Below are 20,662 nucleotides of genomic sequence, written 5' to 3'. Positions count from 1 at the left end.
AAAAAAGAAAAAAAAAGTGTTTTGTTTAGAATTAGTTTCATAAGAGCAATAGACTGCACTTTATATTGGTTTAAGCTGCATAATAATACACATGGGATATCAGGAGAACACAAAGTTAGTAACTGATTTGCCTCTCCTTCCCAGTTTACAAACTTTTCTCATGTTTTCTAAACATCCTGCGTGGGTTATTACACAGTTAAACCAATTTAATGTGCTATCTATCACTGAGATAATCCCTGTATAATAAGTAATGACAATATGTTTCCCACAGATTGTTTGCCCACAGATTTTACAAGAAATGACAAAATAAAGAACTTACTGTTTGACAAGTAATAAGGCAGCCAAAAGAAGAATGAATAATTCACCAATTTCAAACAAGCATAAGACAATGAGTACTGATGAAAAAAAAAAAAGATTGTTATTTAGTTGCAGTGAAAATATTATCTAGTACATACATTGTAAATTTATGCACCTATACTTTTTGCATAAGCACCCACACTCTTTTCAATAACAATTTATTAGCTAATATAACATGATTAAAAATTGCTGCCCCCACTTAAAATCAAAGAAAATATGATGAAATTCAAGAAAGAGCTACCAATAGTTTTTTTTTTTTTTTTATGGGAAGATGACATACATGTAGTTTTTATAACAAAGACATACAAGCTTTCCCAACTCTCATTCGAGAATTTTTTTTCAATTTCTTGAAAGCTCTATTCACTTAGAACTAAATATGGTCTTCTCTGTCCCTCTATGTAACATCAGCAGTATGGAGTTGATCAATTCACATGAAATTGCCTGTTATTGTTCTTTTCATAGAGGTTGTTTTCTGTTCCATGGGTGACCAAAACAGAATGTCCCCTTAAAATATCAATACAATGTAAAGTGGACCAGTGATGAGGAAAAGAAAAAACTACTCTAGGGGAGTATTAGTTGAACCCATACTGAATTCTCCAAACTAACCTTGTACAAGAGTTGTATGGCAGACAGTAAGGAGATGAATGACTGAAATCTTGAGATTAAGAGACAGAATTGCAATAATTGAACTTACAGGTATAACTCCTGGCAATAAAACAGCTTGGAAAAAGCTCACAGCCTTCCTTGGTGGTTGTTGTTGTTGTTGGCTTGCTGATGATGACTACAAAAATGAAGCAAGCAATAATGAATCAGTAAATGTAGTTTATTTCATTGAAATGATTCCTTAATTTTTTTGAAAAAAAGTTGAGACATAATGGGTGTCACAGAATAAAGCTGAGCATGAAGGAGCCTAAAGTCAGCACCATGCAGTTCCTTCCCCCATCTATTAAGAGTATTATTTAACCAAAGATTAAATCTGTACCACACTACATTCAAACCTTGATTATCTAGACCTTGTTTATCCAGATTTTTCAATTGTTGAGACTAAATTCTCTGGTCCCATTTTTCTTAATAATTAATATTAATAACTCATAATTGAGATCCATAGGAAATTCCTCTATCAAACAAAGCACATGTATTGAAACTCCCATTGGAACTAAATATGCTCTGCTTTCTGAAGCTGATGAACATTTTAGGGAGTGATTAACATAGATGGAAGAAACACATTGTTGACATTATTCCTTTCATACAGTTTCAAAGAATGATAGAAATAGCAAGTGCACATACACTGTAATGATACACAGTGATATGTGAATGTGCCATAATTACTCTTTAAAATTGTTTACATGATGTGTATCCAGTTTTATGTTTGGCTCATAAATATTAATATTAATATTTTTTAATTATCTGGACCACTCAGCCCAGTCCCCAGGATATGGATAGTCAAGGTTGGACTGTATTGGGCCAATGCTGCCAGAGCTTTTCCACTGTATTAGCACAGTGCTGTCAGTGCTTTTTAACTGTATTAGTACAATGCTGCCATAGTATTTGTAAAATGACAAGACATTGCCACCACAATAAGCAATAACATTACATTAAAAAGGGCAAATTCAAAGGAGAACAACCAAAGTTTAACCCTATGTTTGATTACGTGGACATGAGCTGCTACAGTAGACCTTTTTTTTTTTTTTTATTTTTTAAGTTTTGCTACTCACTTGAGAGAGACCTTCACCAGGATGTCTGGCAAATGCTTCTTGCTCAACAATTTGTTCATTAAAAACTAGAATAGTAAATCATTCTGTTAGGTTCCAAACTGATGGTACACAATTAACCCTTTGACTCCAACAAGTGATAAACATGTAATTTCTCCCTAAAATATCCATACAATATCAGCTAACAGGTTATGAGAATACTCAAACTTATCAGGTAGAAGTTGTTATCTTGATCTTACACCATATTCTTATAACTAAAATACAAGGAAATGTGTAGAAGCTAGTAGGGAGAGTTAAGAATCAGATTCTGGGAGATTAAGGGTTCAAAGCTTACTGTCCTTGTATTGGCATATTACAAGATTGGATTGTTTTAATTCAGATCAATTAACATTATTACACACAATGTAACATCACTATCAGTTTTTACAAACCATTTCTTGCTTGTATGGTTTGGTCATCATCTGGCAATGGTAATCCTGTTTAAAAATATAAAATAAACAAACAATATCCTCTACATTACCCTGGCTGGTTATAAGTTCAGCAAAATGTGATATATTACTGCACATTGTATAACATGCAATCACTAAGGCGCAGATCTAAACCTGTAAACTTAGTCATATCATTATCAAATATTTCGTTAACTGCCATCCAAAAAATGGTCATAACTAAAAAACATGACCTCTTGAACCCTAGGAAACACTGCACATTGTTTCTAGTTAGTCTTTATAATGACCAACAGCATTTTTTAATGATGCATTCAAATCTCCATAGTTTGTATGTTAAGTAAAAAGCACAGAAACAACACATGAAGAAGAGACAACTTCTTTGTGTCTGCTTACTTCATATATAACAACAAATAAATAGAACAATAATTAACTATATTTAGAACTGATGATCTTATCACTTCAGAAAATGAAAGTGATTCCTATATGACTCACAACCTTGTATAGGTGTTTGTACTCACCAATTTCTTCTGGGGATGGTATTAAGCAGAAATATATTAAAATGCCAAATGCAAATAATACAACAGCTGGTACAAGCATAGCATACTGCAATGAAAAAAACAATTCATATACATTAACAGAATTACATATTTTACAATTATAGCAAGGTTTATACAGAATGATTTTCCCTGAATTTTTCAGTTTTGATTTTCATATGTTGATACTTTTCAGTTGATCAAACTTAAGGGCAAATAGAAATGAGGGAAAAAGGCTCATTTTTTTTGATGAATTTGATTCTTGTTTTGACGTGGAAAAAAGGGAAATGTTTTTAAGGTAGAATCTCCTTTATAGTTGTCCCCCATGTGCCCTTCTTTTGCAACCTATTCAAGTTGAAACAAAATTGTCAACATTTTCAACACTCAGTGTTCATATAATAAATGCTCATTGACTGAGTTTGATCAAACTGGACAGGAAAATATTTGGCTCTTGTCATGATTTAAAGACCATGCAGCCCTCATTTTGTATGTCTTTTCCTGTGGGCAAATATTTTTCTGTGCAGCCCTCCCACTCAGTCAATAAGTATTTTTCAAAGTCTAACAGAACATCAAACAAATTGTACAAGATCCATATGTTACTGACCTCATATCCATAATCCAGTACAGCTGCCACCTGATGAAAAAATAATTTTTAAACATAAATTAGTTTGTAAAGTTCATATTGAGAATTGTATTAATTCTTGACTTTCTCTATTGACAATTGCGAAATTTCCACAAACTGTAGATCATCACTGGGTCTGAGAGTCTGAGAGTGCTCCTTGGTTTGGGTTCTAAAATCCAAAACCAGAGCAACCATAAATGTTTAATATTATAAAAAAAGATGTCAAAGAGCCAATGAGAACTCAAATACTCACTTGAAGAGCTCCAATTATGTTTCCTAAAGAGGCATTAGCACTCCATATTCCAAAGACAATTCCACGGCTACAGAACAAAATCATAGGTTACCTTCCAAATATCAATTAGAGATAACAGCACTTATAATCCATCAAATATTTTTGCTTGCATGCATTTGGTCTAAATGCATCATGTGACTGTGTGCATCCATTTATATGTCCTAAATGATACTCTCCAACTTTCAAACCTTGTGTCAAATATGTAAAGAGGAGAGAGTTTTTAGCTGTTGTTACAGAAGAACTGATCCATCTATTTGTTCATAAGTTGTACCAGACAGCATTAAAAAGTGAACATCCTGGGTGTGCAGTTAATGGTAAGCTGTTTGTAAAAATTTTTTCTCACATGTTCCAATAAAATTTGAAGGATAATTAACACTTGAGCCTCCATAAGGCATGAAAATATGCTCCAACTTTGTCCTAGACATTATCTGTTCTTTCATGTTCAAAGTTTTCCTTGAGCTTTGCTCCTGGACAACTGTTTGATTCTTGGAACAAACAATGTCCAAGGACAAATATCCAAGCAAATTTTTGTGCTAAATGGCTTTTGTTTGTATAAAATTAACACAATTGTGTGTTGAATTCCTTACTTTTACTTTAACTCGAATGAACAAAATTCTTTAAGATGATATATTGTTCTGTTAATTACCTTGACTTTCCAAACCAATTTCCCATGACTGCCACCACACATGGCCAACCAGTGGATTGGAACAAACCTGCAAAATTATATAATTATTAATTGTCTGCAACTATGAGAGATAAATAGTCCAAAAAAAGGTGATACATTGATACTTTACTTACACTGTATCTACATGTACAACTACAAGAATTGTGGTCATGTGCATGACTGTACAACATAACAATGAGTTTTAACCTTTCAGTACACTGAACTGTTTGTAGTTGAACCACAAACAAGAAATCAAGAAATAGTACTGGATTAAAAAGCTTGGATGATGAATGCCTACCATTGAGGGCCATGAATACCCCATAATACCAAATGTTGTAAATGCCAATCCACTTGCTTACAGTTCCAAACATGAACACCTGAAAAAAAGATTGGTTTATATTTTTTACTTAGGATGTAAACATTTCTTTTTTTTTCTTTATTTAGCAAAGTATCTACATGTAGGTTACAAAATTAGTTTCTGATAAAAGCAATAGGTAAACAATTATGCTATCTGGAGACTAATGCTAAATTCTGCAAAAAAATATAATGCTGCAAGGGAGGTTACATATTATAAAAACAAGCAGATAATTTTTTTTAGTTGTGTACCAGTCTCTCAAATGACTTGTGTGACTGATGATATCATAGTGATTACTATTACATATCAAATTATCACTAACATTTACACCTACAGGTTCTTTATCACTCTAATATCAGTATAAATATTCTCCATACTGTTCTCTATGCATTTTCTAAGTTGCTGACAAAGAGAATTTGTTTAACAATGAAGAACCTCTTCGGTTGATGATCATTTCCTTAATTCTTGTGACCTTACTGTTTAATTCAGGGGCAATAATGTAAGGTGAAATTAGATGGCAGTCACTATTAACCCTTTAACTCCCATGAGTGACCAAGACAGAATTTCTCCCTACAATATCAATACAATGTTAACCAGACAAGTGATGAGAATAAAGAAAAATACCAATTTGGGGATAATTTGTTGATCCAATACTAAATTCTCTGAACTAACATTATAAGAATTGTGTGGTTGACAGTAAGGAGAATGACAAATTTGATCTGGGAGTTAAAGGGTTAAGGGTCAATGGCTTAACCCTTTAAACCCTAAGATCAGTATGCATAATCTCCATACTGCTCTTTATACATTTTCTAAGGTACTGACAAGGAGAATTTGTTTACCAATCAAAAGCCTCTTTTGTTGTTGATCATTTCCCTTATTCTCTTGACCTTGATGTGTGATGCATGGGGTGATATTGTTAGGAGAAATTTAATGCTAGTCACTCTTTGGGTTTAAAGGGTTAAGAATTGTGCAAGTCCTTTCACCAAGATCTAGAGGAACTGCATCACATCAAGGAAATTTGTTCACCGTGGGTTACTAAATGCACATATTCAAATTAATAATGCACCCTTGTTTCAACAAGTTACCAACCATAATTGCAGATGAACACATTCCTAATGCCAATACTTTTCTCAGGTTGAACCTGTTCATTTAAAAAAAACATAATTCCAAGGTTTCTACTAAATCTACAGTGTCATGCCTGACAAGCTTTTTATTGAAATTCCCTTACAACGACAGTTGATGAATATCTCTGGCAATGTTCCTTCATTGGAAACAACTGCAATGTTTCAATAAGCTTTAAAACTTTAATTACCCATGTATGGAAATGAATACAATCAGAATGCCCGACAAGTTGCCTCCAGTGCAAACACATCAGTAATCTGACACTGATGGTTTTACCAATTTCCTTACAAAGAGGGTCAATAAATCTACCTGACAATGTGCCTTTAAAAGAGAAATATAATTGTTTGTATCATGACACGATCACTTAGGATATGGATTGCAACATTTTGCCTGTATATTGCTGGTCTTCATCAAGTGATAAGGTCACGTCCTACAATCAATTATCAAGTGTTGGGTACTTGCGAGTTTAAAATTCTGATTGTCCTCAAACATTTCATGCTTTTACACCACGGACTATCTAAATTGATGATTAAAAGAAATGTAACAAACCTGTCGCCCAAAATACCACTGATGTATAAACCCTACAGAACAAAAGTAGAAGGAGAATTAAGTTATGAAACCTGGCAAAGGGGGATGTAATGAATATTTCTCACTAACTTAGTTCGAGGTCTGTACTGTAAGTTACAAACCAAGTTGTTTCCACTCAGATTTATGGCCAAAGTGAGAAGCCTACAGGCCATAAATCAGAACAGAACAAAAACAAGGTTCTGTTACTTACAGTGCAGACTGAGAAAATGAGGTTAGTAAGATATTTATAATAACTTTGGGCTCAAATGGAAGGGGAAAGATTTCAATTCAAAAAAACTTTTTAATTTAGTGGGTTGTACCGTGAAATACAGTCCCCTAAATTGACCAATCATAGCCCACATTTTATCTGAGAGATATAATAATTACAATTGAAAAAGTTGATGAAAGATTAGAATCCAAACCATAGATAATTTTTTACAACACTAAATCCTAAGACAGTGACAAAATTAAAAAAGAGATGCTACAAAATTGCACTTAACAGACTAAATACAATATCTCAATAAACAAAATCCATGAGTTTTGAAAAGCCTTTGTTAAATACATGAAGTTTGTATAACATACCATGAGATTACTTTCTCACTTTTACACAACCTTTTTAGGTATATTATAATAAATTTTCTAATAAACACCTCTATACCCTACACAGAGCATACATCTGGACTCTTTTATCCCTTGGCCTGTACACCCTAACATCTGTATGCTTAATCTTCATACTGTTCTCTAGACATACCCTAAGATTCTGACGAGGAAGTTTGTTTCACAAAGAAGAGTTTCTTCAGTCAGTGATCATTTCCTTTACTCTAGTGACCTTAATGTTTTATTCATGAAGGATAATGTAAGGTGAAATAAGACGCTAACCACTTTTTGGGGTTTAAGGGTTAAATTCATTGACTGTAATCACGAATACTCAAATAAAGCTTCCCTGTGAAAACAAATTAATGCCAGTTTCTTACCACAGCATATGCCAGCAGGAATGTTGTATCCATTGCACCAAGGAAGAGTTCAGCAGAATGCTGTGTAAACAATGCACAAGTCAGTAAATAACTCTTAACTCCCAAGATCTGATTGTTCATTGGTCATTTTCCCCTCTAACCTGTTGCACATTTCCTTGTAAATTAGTCACCAGAATTTGGTGATAGATCAATTTGAGTATTCTCATTACCTGTTTACTAGATAATGTATGGATAGCCTAAGGAGAAGTTACATTTTAATCACTTCCCAGGGTTAAAGGATAATTTGTCTTCATGATACAGTTGGGACTGACAGCTTCAACTATTTATCAAGCATATCACAGGATATTCTATTATCAATCTAAAAAACTCAAATTGTAACTAAGAGTATGGTACTCTTGTATGAAAAATTTAATACTTCCAAAACACTTTATTTCCTAACATCAGTATGTATATTCTCCATACTGCTCTCCTTGTACATTTCCTAAGGTCCTGACTAGGATAATTATTTTTTAGCAGTCCAGTGACTCTTTACTAGGTGATCATTTCCATAGATGAAATGATTTCCTAGAAATTTGATGCTTGTCACTATGGGTCAAAGAGTAAAGTTGGGTATTTAGATCAATCAAAACATGCATGTATCTACAATTTTACTAACCTCATCTTTGAAAAAGTCTCTGTCTTCCCATAACTAAGACAGAAAATCAAGAAGTGATATTTTTAATTACTATCCATGAGAAACTAACTCAACTTAACTGTAATACGTTCAATCTTTTAAACCAGTGGGTATAATTATGATTTAATCTAGCGACGTGAGAGATTTGCTGAAGCAACATATCATAATTAAGCAGTGACACAAAAATAAAGTCAACCAAAAAATGCAGAAAATAGAACTGCTCACAAAATAAATGGACTTTAAAGATGGTTAAGCAGGATCTCTAAACTGATAATAACTAAGACAATGAAATTCATAGCAAAACAAATCTATTGTGGACTTTGTAAATAGCATTGAAAATGAAATATACATGCATATATACATGGAATACCTGGATATCTACAATTTACCCCGTGAGCTGAAATCACCTTATCTCTGCACAACTGATTAACAAACTTAATCAGACACTAGAACAAAGGGGGTAAGTTTTTAAAGAAACTTTGGTGCTGTGTCAGTGGGAGAGTATAACAGGTAATTTGGTGTTAACAACTGAGTTAAAAACATAAATTGGCCACTGTAAAGAGTTAACTCTTTAAACTCTTTAGGGTGGCCAATTTACGTTTTCAACTCAGTTGTTAACACCAAACTACGTAACAATATTCTGGCAACAAGTTCAGGTAATTTATCGCCCAATGAGGCAAGGATATCCTTAGGCTTAAACTGATTTAAGTGTTACAATAACTGTCTTATAATCGCAACAAAAGACACCATTGTTACCAACCTCAGGGGGATCCAATGTCACAGAGTTGTTTGTCCATTCTTTTTGCATTGAATCTTTTATATTACTGAAAGCTTTCCTTGTAGCATGGAAACAGGAATAGCTATAAAGATAACAATTCACATCATCATGCTCATGTGATACAGCATGTTAAAGTTGAACTGGCAAGATTTTCTCAGAAACCTTTTACTTAATTGTGCATACAGTTCTTTGAAAAAGAAAACAATCACAACAATGATGAATTGCCTTTGGGAATAAGACTGTGTTTGACTGTTGCATGGAAGTCTTTCCCTTTCAAGTCATGATTCTAATCTCACTAGCTAGTGCCCAGCAAAAGTGAAAGTACATGAATTTGCTTTCGGTAAAATTTCCGCACAGCCCCATACTATTGTAAAACAAATCTGTTTTCCCAATGGCAATGTATTGTTTTTGTCATTGTTTTCTCTATCCAAGAACTGAATGCATAATATCGTATAGGGCTGTGTAGAAATTTTACCGTCGGCTTGAATCACAAAGCCATTAAGTTGATTAATTATCAAAGTTCGAATTTATGAAATGTAATTTTAAGTAATAATATCTAGCTACCCTCCGAAAAAGATTGAGTAAAAATAACTATAGTTTATAAATAATATTACATTGGTTGTGAAAACAAAGCTAGCAATGCAACGCTTGAAAGTGGGTAAGTAGTTACGAAAAGGAGTGTTGTTTACAACTGCCACGATTATTATGCACATAATAAGATAGACAAACTAACAGCAATCACCATGGTCAGTGTACCGTTTAGAATTGATTGAATTGAGTATTCGAATTTATAAGGCAACGCTAAGGCATACTAAAACAAGGTTGGTATATTCAGAGGTTTGAGAACATCACGTGAGTTCGAAACTGAGCTGAACAGCGATCATTTGTTAACTCTGTTCAGAAAATAGAATACTTCGAGTCTATCACTGTTTCTTCATATCTATGCGTTGGGTAGTTAAGAATACAAGAAGTTCTGGTACCTGAAAAATGTGAGTAAAAACACTATCAAGTGGTGGATTGTCCATTTCCGATACTCAGCCATGATTTTCAAACTAATAACTTGGAATGGAAGTTACAAGTTTGAGCCTGCAGCATCTCTCTCTATCAAGCTTCCAGAAAAAAGTCATGCGCTTGTCTATTACCCAGCGATGTTTTCGAGCTACAATTTGAACACACGTGGAAAGTTTTATAGCAAGTGGAAGTAAGAACAGTTCATTTTCCTCAAGTTTTGGTATGTTTGGCTTTCTCATTAATGTTCCTCTTTAAATTTGCTATGACCTCTGTTCATTAGGGAGTAAATATATTCACACTTTAATGACCATGGGTTTCTTTACGTGAGTTAAAAAAGGTGTGTGTTGCTCACCGATATTTCAGATAGGTTAAACATACGTACGTTGCACTTGATTGGATTCATACGTTACTCGCGAAAAACTGTTAAGTCGCATTTGGTCTTTCATGTTTTTGATGTAAGTATGGTTTGACTTGTATTACCAGCGATGGGATCGAAGTCAAAATGCTACAAGTGTAGCAAACCAGGACATTTTGCGAAGGAATGTAGGTCTGCCTCAGAGAACAGAAGTGGCAGTGGGGCGAGTTTTGGAGGTGAGCGAAGATCCTTTTTATTTTATGATAGTATAACTGAAATCACTCGGATAATGAATAAAAATGATGTGTATTTAAGGTAAAGGGATAGTTTTGAATAAGGCACATGGCAACAAAAACCGAGCCCTATTAGACTTTGTTATGCCTCATGGATCTTTACTATTGTTTTTAATTTCTACATACACTTACATTACATCAAGACTTGAAATTAACCCGTTGTTCGGATTTTCTTGGTTTTTTTTTGTGTGTGCACTACTGCCGTATTTGCTATTTCTTCTGAAGATCTGTCATGAAAATGAGCCAGGTTTTGAAATACTTTGAGTGTGCGTTAGCGTATGTGGATGGTGCTTGCCTTGAGATGGTAAACGTGTACTCTAGGAAGTTAGCGTAAATATTTAAATAGCTTTCGTATTTCAGGTGTCAAAGTATTGACAGTTAAATCTTCTGAGTATTGAAATTTAATATATTAAGCAAATGGTTCTGACTCAAACCTACTCTGCTATTTTTCTCGAAGAGCTTTATAGTACATTTTACAGCATCTCAGGGTAGTGTTATATTCCCAAGGTTCCTGTAAGCCTTGTAAACAAAAACTAACAAAATTTGAATTTCTTTCATTTTCACCCATTCACAAAGAAATTTGCAGCATTTACTCAAGCTCTTTTATTTGAAAATGCATAATTTTGTAAATACAGTTAATTTTGAGGAGTACACTGAATTTAATATTAAAATGTTTCATCTGTGTTCAGATGCTGTCTGTCCATGATGAACAGGGGACATAATATAGTGTTTCCTGGATTTCATTTTGAAATGGCAAAATATTTGGGTGGATAAATTTGAGTAGGGCATGGTTGAATTTTCATGAGTTGTGCGTAATAATGACCATCTCGTATCTAGGTTGTGTTACTGATTAACCCTTTAACTCCCATGAGTGACCGAGACAGAATTTCTCCTTACAGTATCAATACAATATCAACCAGATAAGTGTTGAGAACAAAGGAAAACATTAATTTGGAGATAATTAGTTGATTCAATACTAAATTCTCTGAACTAACATTATAAGAAATGTATGGTTAACAGTAAGGAGAATTACAAATTTGATCTGGGAGTTAAAGGGTTAAGTAACATTTGACATGAAATGCTGGACATTTGAACCATTGGTAAATAAATTTGAATAAGGAAGGTAAGGTTTGTGTATCAATTAGGCTTAAGGTAATGCAAATTGACCAATTCCATTTGTAGATTAAAGGTAAACTTGGAACTTCATCCCATATTTACATTGTTGTCACCAATCAGGAAAAAGTCTGGGGAAAAAGTATCTCTTCAAAGTTAGAGAAAAGTCAGTGAATTCTACAATGTCTTAGAGATAATTTAAATCTTTACAACAAGTCTCTGAAAATATAAATCAACAGAAAAATTGCATTCACTCCTCTTGTCTTGGCCCTCTTAATGATTGAAAAATACTTGTAACGATATTTAAGCTGCATCCCTCTCTGTGGTTAAATATAGTAGATGGATGGAGAGGGTAGCTGGGAGGTGATATTGGCGGCCATCTTCAGGTTTTATTTGTGAAATTGCAATCTAGTTGGTCAAGGAAATTTTTACATTTTTGAAAGAAAAGAGTTGGGTAAAATTCAGGTAATTTCAAAAACCCATGGCTGTGACAACCATGGTTCAGGTGTTCTGCAATAATTGTGTGGACTGAATGATTTTGAAACATCAATCAGAGTGATTTTATGATAAATAATTTAAGTGGGTATCATAAACAGTACTGCATTTTTCTTTTGTAGCATTAGACATCCTATATGCACATGTAATTCTGATGCACTACACATGTGAACTGTGCATGCTGCGTGTCATTGCATGCAAATGCGTTTAATAAAAAATGTATGCTATTAAGAGGAAAATGTGTATAAATTGAAGGCCTAATTTAATTTTTCCAAATATTCATAAAATTGCCTTTTGCTAATTTGTAGACAGAAGCTGTTACATTTGTGGAGAAACTGGACATATATCCAAAAGCTGCAGCAAAAAGAGTGGTATGTTTAATTAAACACCAGTTGTGAACAAGTTACTAGTAGCTGGCATTATCCCTTCATTGAAAATTTGAGAGATCATTGAAACTCATTAGCAGTGGCAGGCAACTTAAATTGTCTTGTGGCTTGTCAGGTTAGAGGGAAAATTCTTAAATTGAAATGGTTGTCAATGACCCAACTTCGTTAACTCTTCAACTGCTTAGAGTGTCTGGCTTGTAATTTCTCTTTTTAGTGTCACCCTTGAATCAAAAGTTAAGGAACTTGTCAGAAATTAGCAGGGAGGGAGGGGGGGTGGGAATTTAAATTTGGGTTCGGAAATTAGGTGACCCATCCCTGCATTGGGAGTGAAATTTGCTAACCCTCCCCTTGAGCTTGGCCTAAAATATCATGACCCTCCCCCTCTTGTATAAATGATAAAATGAAAACTCAAAATATATTTCTAATCTGTTCTTTGTCATGCTACATACATACATTTTCGATGACAGCATTAAGAGTCCGACTGATCACTCGACTCTCCTATTTCTCCCAATACTAAGTCTTCATCACTAGAACAAGTGGGTAATGCCTCATCCCCTTCGTCTACCTCACATTCATCATGATCATCCACCTAAAGAACTTCCTTTTTCTTCTGTGGGTGAATCTCAACATGATCACGGGCATATATTTGCATGACCCTCCCCCTTTTGACTGCCCATTTTTCATGACCCCTCCCTTTTCTGAGGCTCAAAAAGTTGTGACCCCCCCTCTGTTTCCACCCCCCCTCCCCCCTGCTAATTTCTGACAAGTCCCTAAGGTCATGAGAATAGAGGCAATATGACCACTGACTTTTCAACTTCTTAGAGTGTCTTGCGGGTAATTTCTCCTTTAACCCTTTCACTCCCAAGATCTAATTAGTAATTCCCCTTACTATCTGCCATACAATTCTTATGATGTTAGTTCAGAGAATTTGGCATTGGATCAACTAATAATCCCATAATTAATATTCTTCTCTATTCTCATCACCTGCCTGCTTGATATTGTATTGATATTGTAAGGAGAAATTCTGTCTTGGTCACTTGTGGGAGTGAGAGGGTTAAGTGTGACCCTTGAATCAAAAGTTAAGGTCACAAGAATAGAGGCAATGACCACTAATTTAAGAAACCCCTGACTGTCAAACAAATTCTCCTTGTCAGTATCATAGGAATTGTAACGGGAACAGTGAGGAGAATATGAATACTGATGTAAGGGGGCCAAAGGGTGAACTGAAGTTGTACAGGTATCTTACTCTTTTTATAGAATTGGGAACAGTGATGTGTTTAAGAGGAATAGATCCAGAAAGTAGATCAACCACATTAGGACAGATTGTAATTCAAGCAAACTTCAAGATGGACTCATTGTGACACTATTCAAAGTTGAACTGAGCAGCCTTTTAAACTTTTTACACCCTTACATCAGTATGCCACATTACAGCTCTAATGTGAGTTGACAGTCTCGACTTGAATTTCAATGCCTGAAATTACTGAGAATCAAGGCTCAACATGCTTGAAGAACTTTTTGAGGATCATGACTGCAGTTTTGTGGAAATGATTTAAATCTAGCAAGCCAAACAATAGCCAAAGATAAAAAGCTTGACATGTGGCTTCATAACAGGCTGCTCACATTTATGCAAATCTTTTCCTTCTAAACAGGGCTTGAGCTCAAATCAAGTCACTCTTTAGCTCTTCTAGATCACATGAAAATTCATGTCTACAACACTTAATTCAAGAAAATCTATACTTTGCGTGCACAAGTGACTTCAGTTTTTCTTAGTTTTCTCACTACAGCTTTACATTGATTGAAGTGCATCATTCTAAAATAGATAATACTGCTGGATTTAATGGCTCTAAGATTCCATTGGGCTTTTACAACCAGGCCTTCAAAAAAGTGTTGAATAAATTTGGTTTCAATTCCTTAAGAGAAGGTGAGGTCTTTTCAGTGATAACCATAAAGCAGTTAAAAGGATCAGATCAATGGTTCAGTGCTACACCTGGTAAAGCATATTCTTTTTTGGGAAACGGTATAAGAATGACCTCCATCTGCAGTACAACTAAGTAAAAACATAAATATCTAAACACTTCACCACCCTTGAAACCTGGTTAAAGACTTAAATTGATATGTTGGATTTCTCACATGCCTTCTAAGTGTGTTCCAGAGGTGTTAAAAGTTAAAGGCATTGAGCAAACTAGAAAATGTATATATATATACATATATATGTTCTTAAATCCTCAGATGAATGCTATTCATGTGGTCAAAAGGGTCATATGCAGAGAGACTGTCCAGAGAATACAGATGACAAGAGAGAGTGCTACAATTGTGGAAAAATAGGTCACTTTGTCAGAGATTGTCCAATGTCTGAAGATAAAGGGATAGATGCTGAAACTGGCTGCTACAAGTGTGGTAGGGAGGGCCATTTTGCACGGGACTGTGGTACAAAATGCTACCGTTGTGGAAAGACAGGCCATTTTGCTCGCGACTGTTCCTTGGATGCAACAACGGTTTGCTACAAGTGTAATAAACCAGGCCATTTTGCTCGTGATTGTACATCTGAAAGCCAGTCCTGTTACAACTGTGGCCAACAAGGCCACTTGAAGCGGGACTGCACACAGAAGGTTCAAAATGATGTGAAATGTTACCGTTGTAATGAGACTGGACACTATGCACGGGATTGCACAACTGAGTAACGAAACAGGACCTAAAGTGTTAATTCTGAACTGAACTCTCCCCACTTAGTTATTTGAGGCTAGTAAAACCCTAATTACTCAAGTTTAAACTTAGTTTGGGTCAAGAATCTGTTAAAATTAGTTCTCTACAGGTTAAAGTGTATATGCTTATTGGTAATGATGATCAGTTTCATTGCCATTTTAGAGGCTTTCCCCCTCCATTTGAGTGCTTTGTGTTCCACTCTGTACAACACATGAAAGTGATCAGTGACACTTGAGGAATATTGCAATAGCTGAAAGCTTGAAAGTAGGTAGTTTCCTCTTCTTTAGCAAACCTTCATTTCTTATCTACCTTAACCTATTGTCTGTGTAGTTTTACAATGCCTTGTTTGATAATAAGTTCAATTGAATTGTTAGAAGAATTGTTATATGTATGTAAGTTATGTTTCAAACTGTAATTGGACTGGTTTGAATATGAATGAAAATTGGTGTCTTTTTTTATTGTATAAGGTATTGAGAACTTTCTTTGGCAAGCTACTGATCTTTGATTAATTGAATCTATTGAACACTTTATTTTGTTAACCCTTTAACCCCTAAGAGTGATTTGCATCTAATTTATCCTTATAACATCACCCCTTAATCACACACAAAGATCAGAAAACTTAGGAAATGATCACAAACTAAAGAAGCTCTTGACTGTCAAATTCTTCTCGTCAGCACCTTAGGAAATGTATGAAGAACAGTATGGAGGAATATGCATACTGATGTTAGGGTGTAAAGGGTTAACAGCTTTTTAAGTGAGAGTGTATTTTAGATGTAGTATTTGTAATTTTTCATTTTGCAGTCATTCAAATGAAACACTGGTCAGATTCAAGTGCACCATTTGTTACTGATGCACTTATCATTTTTATTTTCACTTTGCCTGTATTAACCCTTTAACTCCCATGAGTGATCAAGACAGAATTTCTCCTTATAATATCAATACAATATCAAGCAGACAAGTGATGAGAATAAAGATAAATATTAATTAGGAGATTATATGTTGATCTAATGCCAAATTTTCCAAATCAACATCACTACAACTGTATGACAGACAGTAAAGAGAATTACTAATGAGATCTTGGGAGTTAAAGAGTTAAGGCAAAGCACTGGAGCACTCCAGATTATGTGAACTACTAGTGAAACAAAAATAACAACGTACATATTTAGATTTTCCATACTGGTAACAGTAGACATGGTTTTTTTCAAGACTGTGTATTTGCTGGCAATTTATACCTTGTGTTGCATAACACATCAGTCAAACACCAGGCTTGCACTAGAGGAGTAATTCCGACTGGCTGTGCACCAATTTCCCATGCAAAATATCAAAAGGAACATATATAGAAAACAACAACTGGCTCCCAAAATAAGCAAAAGAAAGCAGAAATGTTCACAGAAATCTATCAAAGGCAACAAAAGTAGGACAAAGGAAAATCAATAATTATTCAAACAAAAGGCTTGCTTTAATGCGAGTATCCTGTTGATACACCTTTGCTTTACCAGCAAAATGTTTTTAAAACACCCTGACTTACTGGTTTGTGTGTTTTTGTCACCTGAGTGAGACAACTTGGATCTGACTGCCTTGAAACAAGCCACTTAGTCATTACAATGTTTGTACATGCGCAGACGTGGGACTGCAGTGTTGTAGTACATGTAGTTTCACGGGAAATCTGTGTTAAGCCAGTTATTAATTTGTGTGCTATTTAGTAGCCCAAGAGGTGGTGCAAATTAAGAAAAACACTTCCTGATTGTGGTATTGATTTGTTCTTTGTGTACATTATAATGTTGAAGAGAGGGTCAGTCATAACTTATTACACATAGAAAAGTTAGATCAATGTCAGAATCTGAGTAACTGCACACCTACACCTCCCCTAACCTAACAGCAGTTGACTGATATCAAATAAGGGTTATTGTTGGGTTATGGGAGGGGTAGATGTGCAGTTACTTAGATATTGACTATGACCCAAAGAGTTTTAACCCACATTGAGTGCAACCAACTTCAGACTACCAAGAATCAGACAAACAAAATTCAAAGAGGTTGTGGAATTCTCATTTTTCCTGTGGAAGTCTTTTGGAATACATTGTTTTAATGAAATGAGCAGTTTTAATCCTGGAACTTAAAATCCTCTTGACATCCTTACAAAATTAGGGATTTTAAGAATGTTCAAAACCAAAAGCGAAAGTGTCTATTTATTAGTAAACAATAGAGAAATGTAATTATTTTTCAAATTGTATTTCTAAATGTTTGTAGTGCTGAAGAAGCTGTGGAGTTGAAATAAAGTTGACTCAGGTGTTGTGAGATGTACAACTCTTGTTTCTTATCAGTGTCATAATGCTGTGCCTACTGCAAGTGGCAAGCTACAGATGTAGACAGTCCTGGAGGATTGTACACTATAGGTACATGGGTAGAGCTAAGGATTTTTTTTTTAGGTTGCTATTTTTTTATTTTATATATTTATTAGTTGATCCAATGTAGAAACCCCTGACTTGAGCTGGTAAATTCATCATCATCACAGTCATCTCCAAATGCTACAAAGACAAAATTGAGATACATTCATGAATTACCTTTTTTTTTAGATTCAAGCTGCTACACAAGACTATGGATCATGCTCATCAATGATAAACATGCATGATCATGCTCATCAATGATAAACGTGCATGAGAATTTGGACAGTTTTGTCATTTACCAGATTTTTCATATTTGCTGTTCCATGAACTCATCGGATTTTTACTTATAATTTGTTTTACAATATTTTAAAAATATATAATGCTTGTTGCTTGTAAGCTGAAGATGCAATAATTCAGCTAAATAAGTTATTAAGCAGTAGACTCTTTGTAAGGTATTTTGGACTTGTGTAGCCCAAAGTTTTCTTTGCTACTCCTTTTGATATCACTACTCCTGTGACACTGGGTACAGAAATAAAGATATGGCTGCACACTTTGGTGTAGTGCTTTGGTTTAGTATCAAAGTGACTCCTGTAGTCTTGTGATGGAGAAGGATATTAAACAGAAGCCTATTACTAATGGGCCAAGGGGATTCTGTAATGAGTCATGAGTTAACCCCTTATTTTAAGGTCTTAATTCTGACTTTTGTAAGTGGACAAAGAGTTTCCACTGCACCTCACCTCACCCCATGTATGCTACATCTCATAGTTACTTACAATTGAAGAAGCTTTCGTGGACAGCTACAGCAACTTGACCACTTTTCACTCTAGGAAAATCATCTGGCATGCAACTGTGGAACTCCAAGATGGATTGTGTGGCTCCATTGTGATGTGTTGAACCATCGCTGGAGTTTGAAATAGAGACATAAAATTTAAAACAAGGGCTATTGGAACTGTCTTGTTTAAGTTTCTGGTCCAGTCCAGCTTCACTGGTCTTTCCATTCTGGTTTTCACTGATTCTATCTGGCCATGAAATCTCAAGGCTGTAACTGTGGCATTGATGGCTGCTGTTAACTTCTGAAAAGATGAGTGATATGAAAAGCTCAAATCTGCATTGTCTGGGAAAAAGTTTAGCATGGATGGAGGGGGGGCATGTATTTGACCTTCACTTTTTTGTGGGGAGGTAGGAAGTTAGTACATAGGAACATGAATTTTATTGCTCTTTCTTTAACCCTCAGATATTCTCCTTGGTGACAGTCTACCTCTAATATCCCTTCCTCCCCCCCTTCTCATTCTGGGTGGGAGGAGTTGTATCTTTATCACAAGATGCAGTCACCAATTGGAAAGAGAGTCTCCTTTCAACATACCGTGTTAGCTTCTTAACCAAACAGTAACAGAAGTTATATTTTTCATCCTTTAAACTCTAAGAGTGACCAGCATCCAATTAATCCTTTTACGATACTTCTGAAAAATTCATCTAAATAATGACAATAAACAAAATGATTGCCAACCTAAGAAACTTTGATTGTTAAATGTATTCTCCTTGTTAGCACCAAAAGAACTGTACAGAAAAGAGTATTGAGAATACAGATACTGATGCTAGAGTGTAAAGGACTTTAAAATAAGGAAAGCAGCAACTGATGGACGACTTGTCTCTTCCTCTTTCTCCACATCTTAAATTCTGCTGAGAAACATAATATCAGTACCTTGGATAATTTGCTCCGTTTTGGTGCCTTCCCATTTTCCATCTAGTCTGTGAAAGGCTTCTTTGTTCAAACCTGTGCTCAAATAAACACGTGTATTTCTCTCGTTCGAAATTGAATCGGACAGTGCTGTCATCTGGGGGGATTCTATAATTTTCGTCGTTGTTAAGGTCTTTGGTAAATCTGTAGTTCTGAATAATTCGATTTTGCCCGAATATTTCCTTTTTTCTGTCTGTAGGTTAGTTTTCTTTTCTCTACCGCATATGAGTAACTGTCCTCTTTTGCTGTTCGCAACACCTCTGACAAGAGCTCTTTCAAAATTGTTCCTGTTGACGCCACTTACGGTACAACCCATATTTAACACTTGAAATGCTAAATTTTTTCTTTTGAAGTTAAACCAGAACAAATGAAAAGCAAAATCTAACTGTGTCCTTCACGTTCCATTCTAAGAGTAATTTGTGAGGAATCCAACAAAAACAATGAGCCCGCGATCTTAGTAACCAAGCTGTACAAGAGCGCGCGAACTGTCCGCGCGAGAGGACGGAGAGGATTGCGAACTGTTGCGATATAGTTTACCTAACGGACAGAGGTTTGGTCAAATTGAATGACCTCAGCTGTATTTGATGTGAGTATTGACATCTGTAAGTATAATAGGAAATTTCCGTGTGACCCATGATATTCTAAAAGAAGGCCGTAGTCCCAAAGGTAATCGATAGTTTTCGCTATTGGTTTTTTATCCAAGAACTGTATGCCCGCTAATGAAGTAATAGGGCAGTGCGGAAATCTCCCCACCAAGCTCTGGTTGTAAGAAAAACCGGGCAGGTAATCCCTACTCTTAAAATGGGGTGAGTTTTAGTGACCTGAGGCGATTTAAATATGCGCAATAAAACATAGCGTTGTACGAAATTGTGAGGTGCAGCTTACAATAAGTAAGATAATCTGCTATTTTCGTGGGTGTTTACCGGGTTAAAACACTGTCTGGGTGCTCCGAAAATGTAAGTTTATTTTTGTGTTTTCCTTAACGTGAACAGAAAAACGCCGCCATGACTACATCAGAGGGTCCCAAGGTTTATGGTTGGGGAAAAAAGGGGGGGAGGGGGGGGGGGGAAGGAGGGAGCAGAGTGATGC

The 20,662-nt window shown here is 35.2% G+C and overlaps 3 protein-coding genes across 3 annotated transcripts in view; 1 reads left to right on the top strand and 2 right to left on the bottom strand.

Annotated features, from left to right (window-relative positions):
* Positions 1 to 10,249, bottom strand: part of LOC113685289 (sugar phosphate exchanger 3) — a 17,887-nt gene extending 7,638 nt beyond the window's left edge. Inside the window, exons 1-15 of the mRNA XM_089207525.1 lie at positions 10,076 to 10,249; positions 9,078 to 9,177; positions 8,300 to 8,332; positions 7,645 to 7,704; positions 6,653 to 6,684; positions 6,071 to 6,122; positions 4,925 to 5,003; positions 4,609 to 4,675; positions 3,924 to 3,990; positions 3,653 to 3,682; positions 3,034 to 3,118; positions 2,501 to 2,545; positions 2,073 to 2,137; positions 1,052 to 1,138; positions 320 to 395 (exon numbers count right to left, since the gene is read on the bottom strand). Of these exons, the coding sequence (XP_089063651.1) occupies positions 320 to 395; positions 1,052 to 1,138; positions 2,073 to 2,137; positions 2,501 to 2,545; positions 3,034 to 3,118; positions 3,653 to 3,682; positions 3,924 to 3,990; positions 4,609 to 4,675; positions 4,925 to 5,003; positions 6,071 to 6,122; positions 6,653 to 6,684; positions 7,645 to 7,704; positions 8,300 to 8,332; positions 9,078 to 9,177; positions 10,076 to 10,137 (940 nt within the window). The 5' untranslated portion in view covers positions 10,138 to 10,249. The remainder of the gene's footprint in view (positions 1 to 319; positions 396 to 1,051; positions 1,139 to 2,072; positions 2,138 to 2,500; positions 2,546 to 3,033; positions 3,119 to 3,652; positions 3,683 to 3,923; positions 3,991 to 4,608; positions 4,676 to 4,924; positions 5,004 to 6,070; positions 6,123 to 6,652; positions 6,685 to 7,644; positions 7,705 to 8,299; positions 8,333 to 9,077; positions 9,178 to 10,075) is intronic.
* LOC113685288 (uncharacterized) lies at positions 10,187 to 17,746 on the top strand. Its single transcript, XM_027202776.2, has 4 exons — positions 10,187 to 10,326; positions 10,590 to 10,697; positions 12,671 to 12,733; positions 14,978 to 17,746. Exons 2-4 carry the CDS (start codon positions 10,592 to 10,594, stop codon positions 15,427 to 15,429), a joined length of 621 nt encoding a protein of 206 aa, XP_027058577.2. The 5' UTR covers positions 10,187 to 10,326; positions 10,590 to 10,591; the 3' UTR covers positions 15,430 to 17,746.
* Positions 16,449 to 20,662, bottom strand: LOC113685291 (uncharacterized). Its single transcript, XM_089207527.1, has 3 exons — positions 19,538 to 20,662; positions 18,609 to 18,908; positions 16,449 to 17,976 (listed from the first exon to the last, which is right to left on the bottom strand). Exons 1-3 carry the CDS (start codon positions 19,887 to 19,889, stop codon positions 17,906 to 17,908), a joined length of 723 nt encoding a protein of 240 aa, XP_089063653.1. The 5' UTR covers positions 19,890 to 20,662; the 3' UTR covers positions 16,449 to 17,905.

Source organism: Pocillopora damicornis, chromosome 5, assembly GCF_964200805.1.
Source record: "Pocillopora damicornis chromosome 5, jaPocDami1.2, whole genome shotgun sequence".
Classification (NCBI taxonomy): Eukaryota; Metazoa; Cnidaria; class Anthozoa; order Scleractinia; family Pocilloporidae; genus Pocillopora; species Pocillopora damicornis.
Note: the sequence above shows the minus strand (reverse complement) of the source record. Positions and strands in the feature narration are given on the sequence as shown.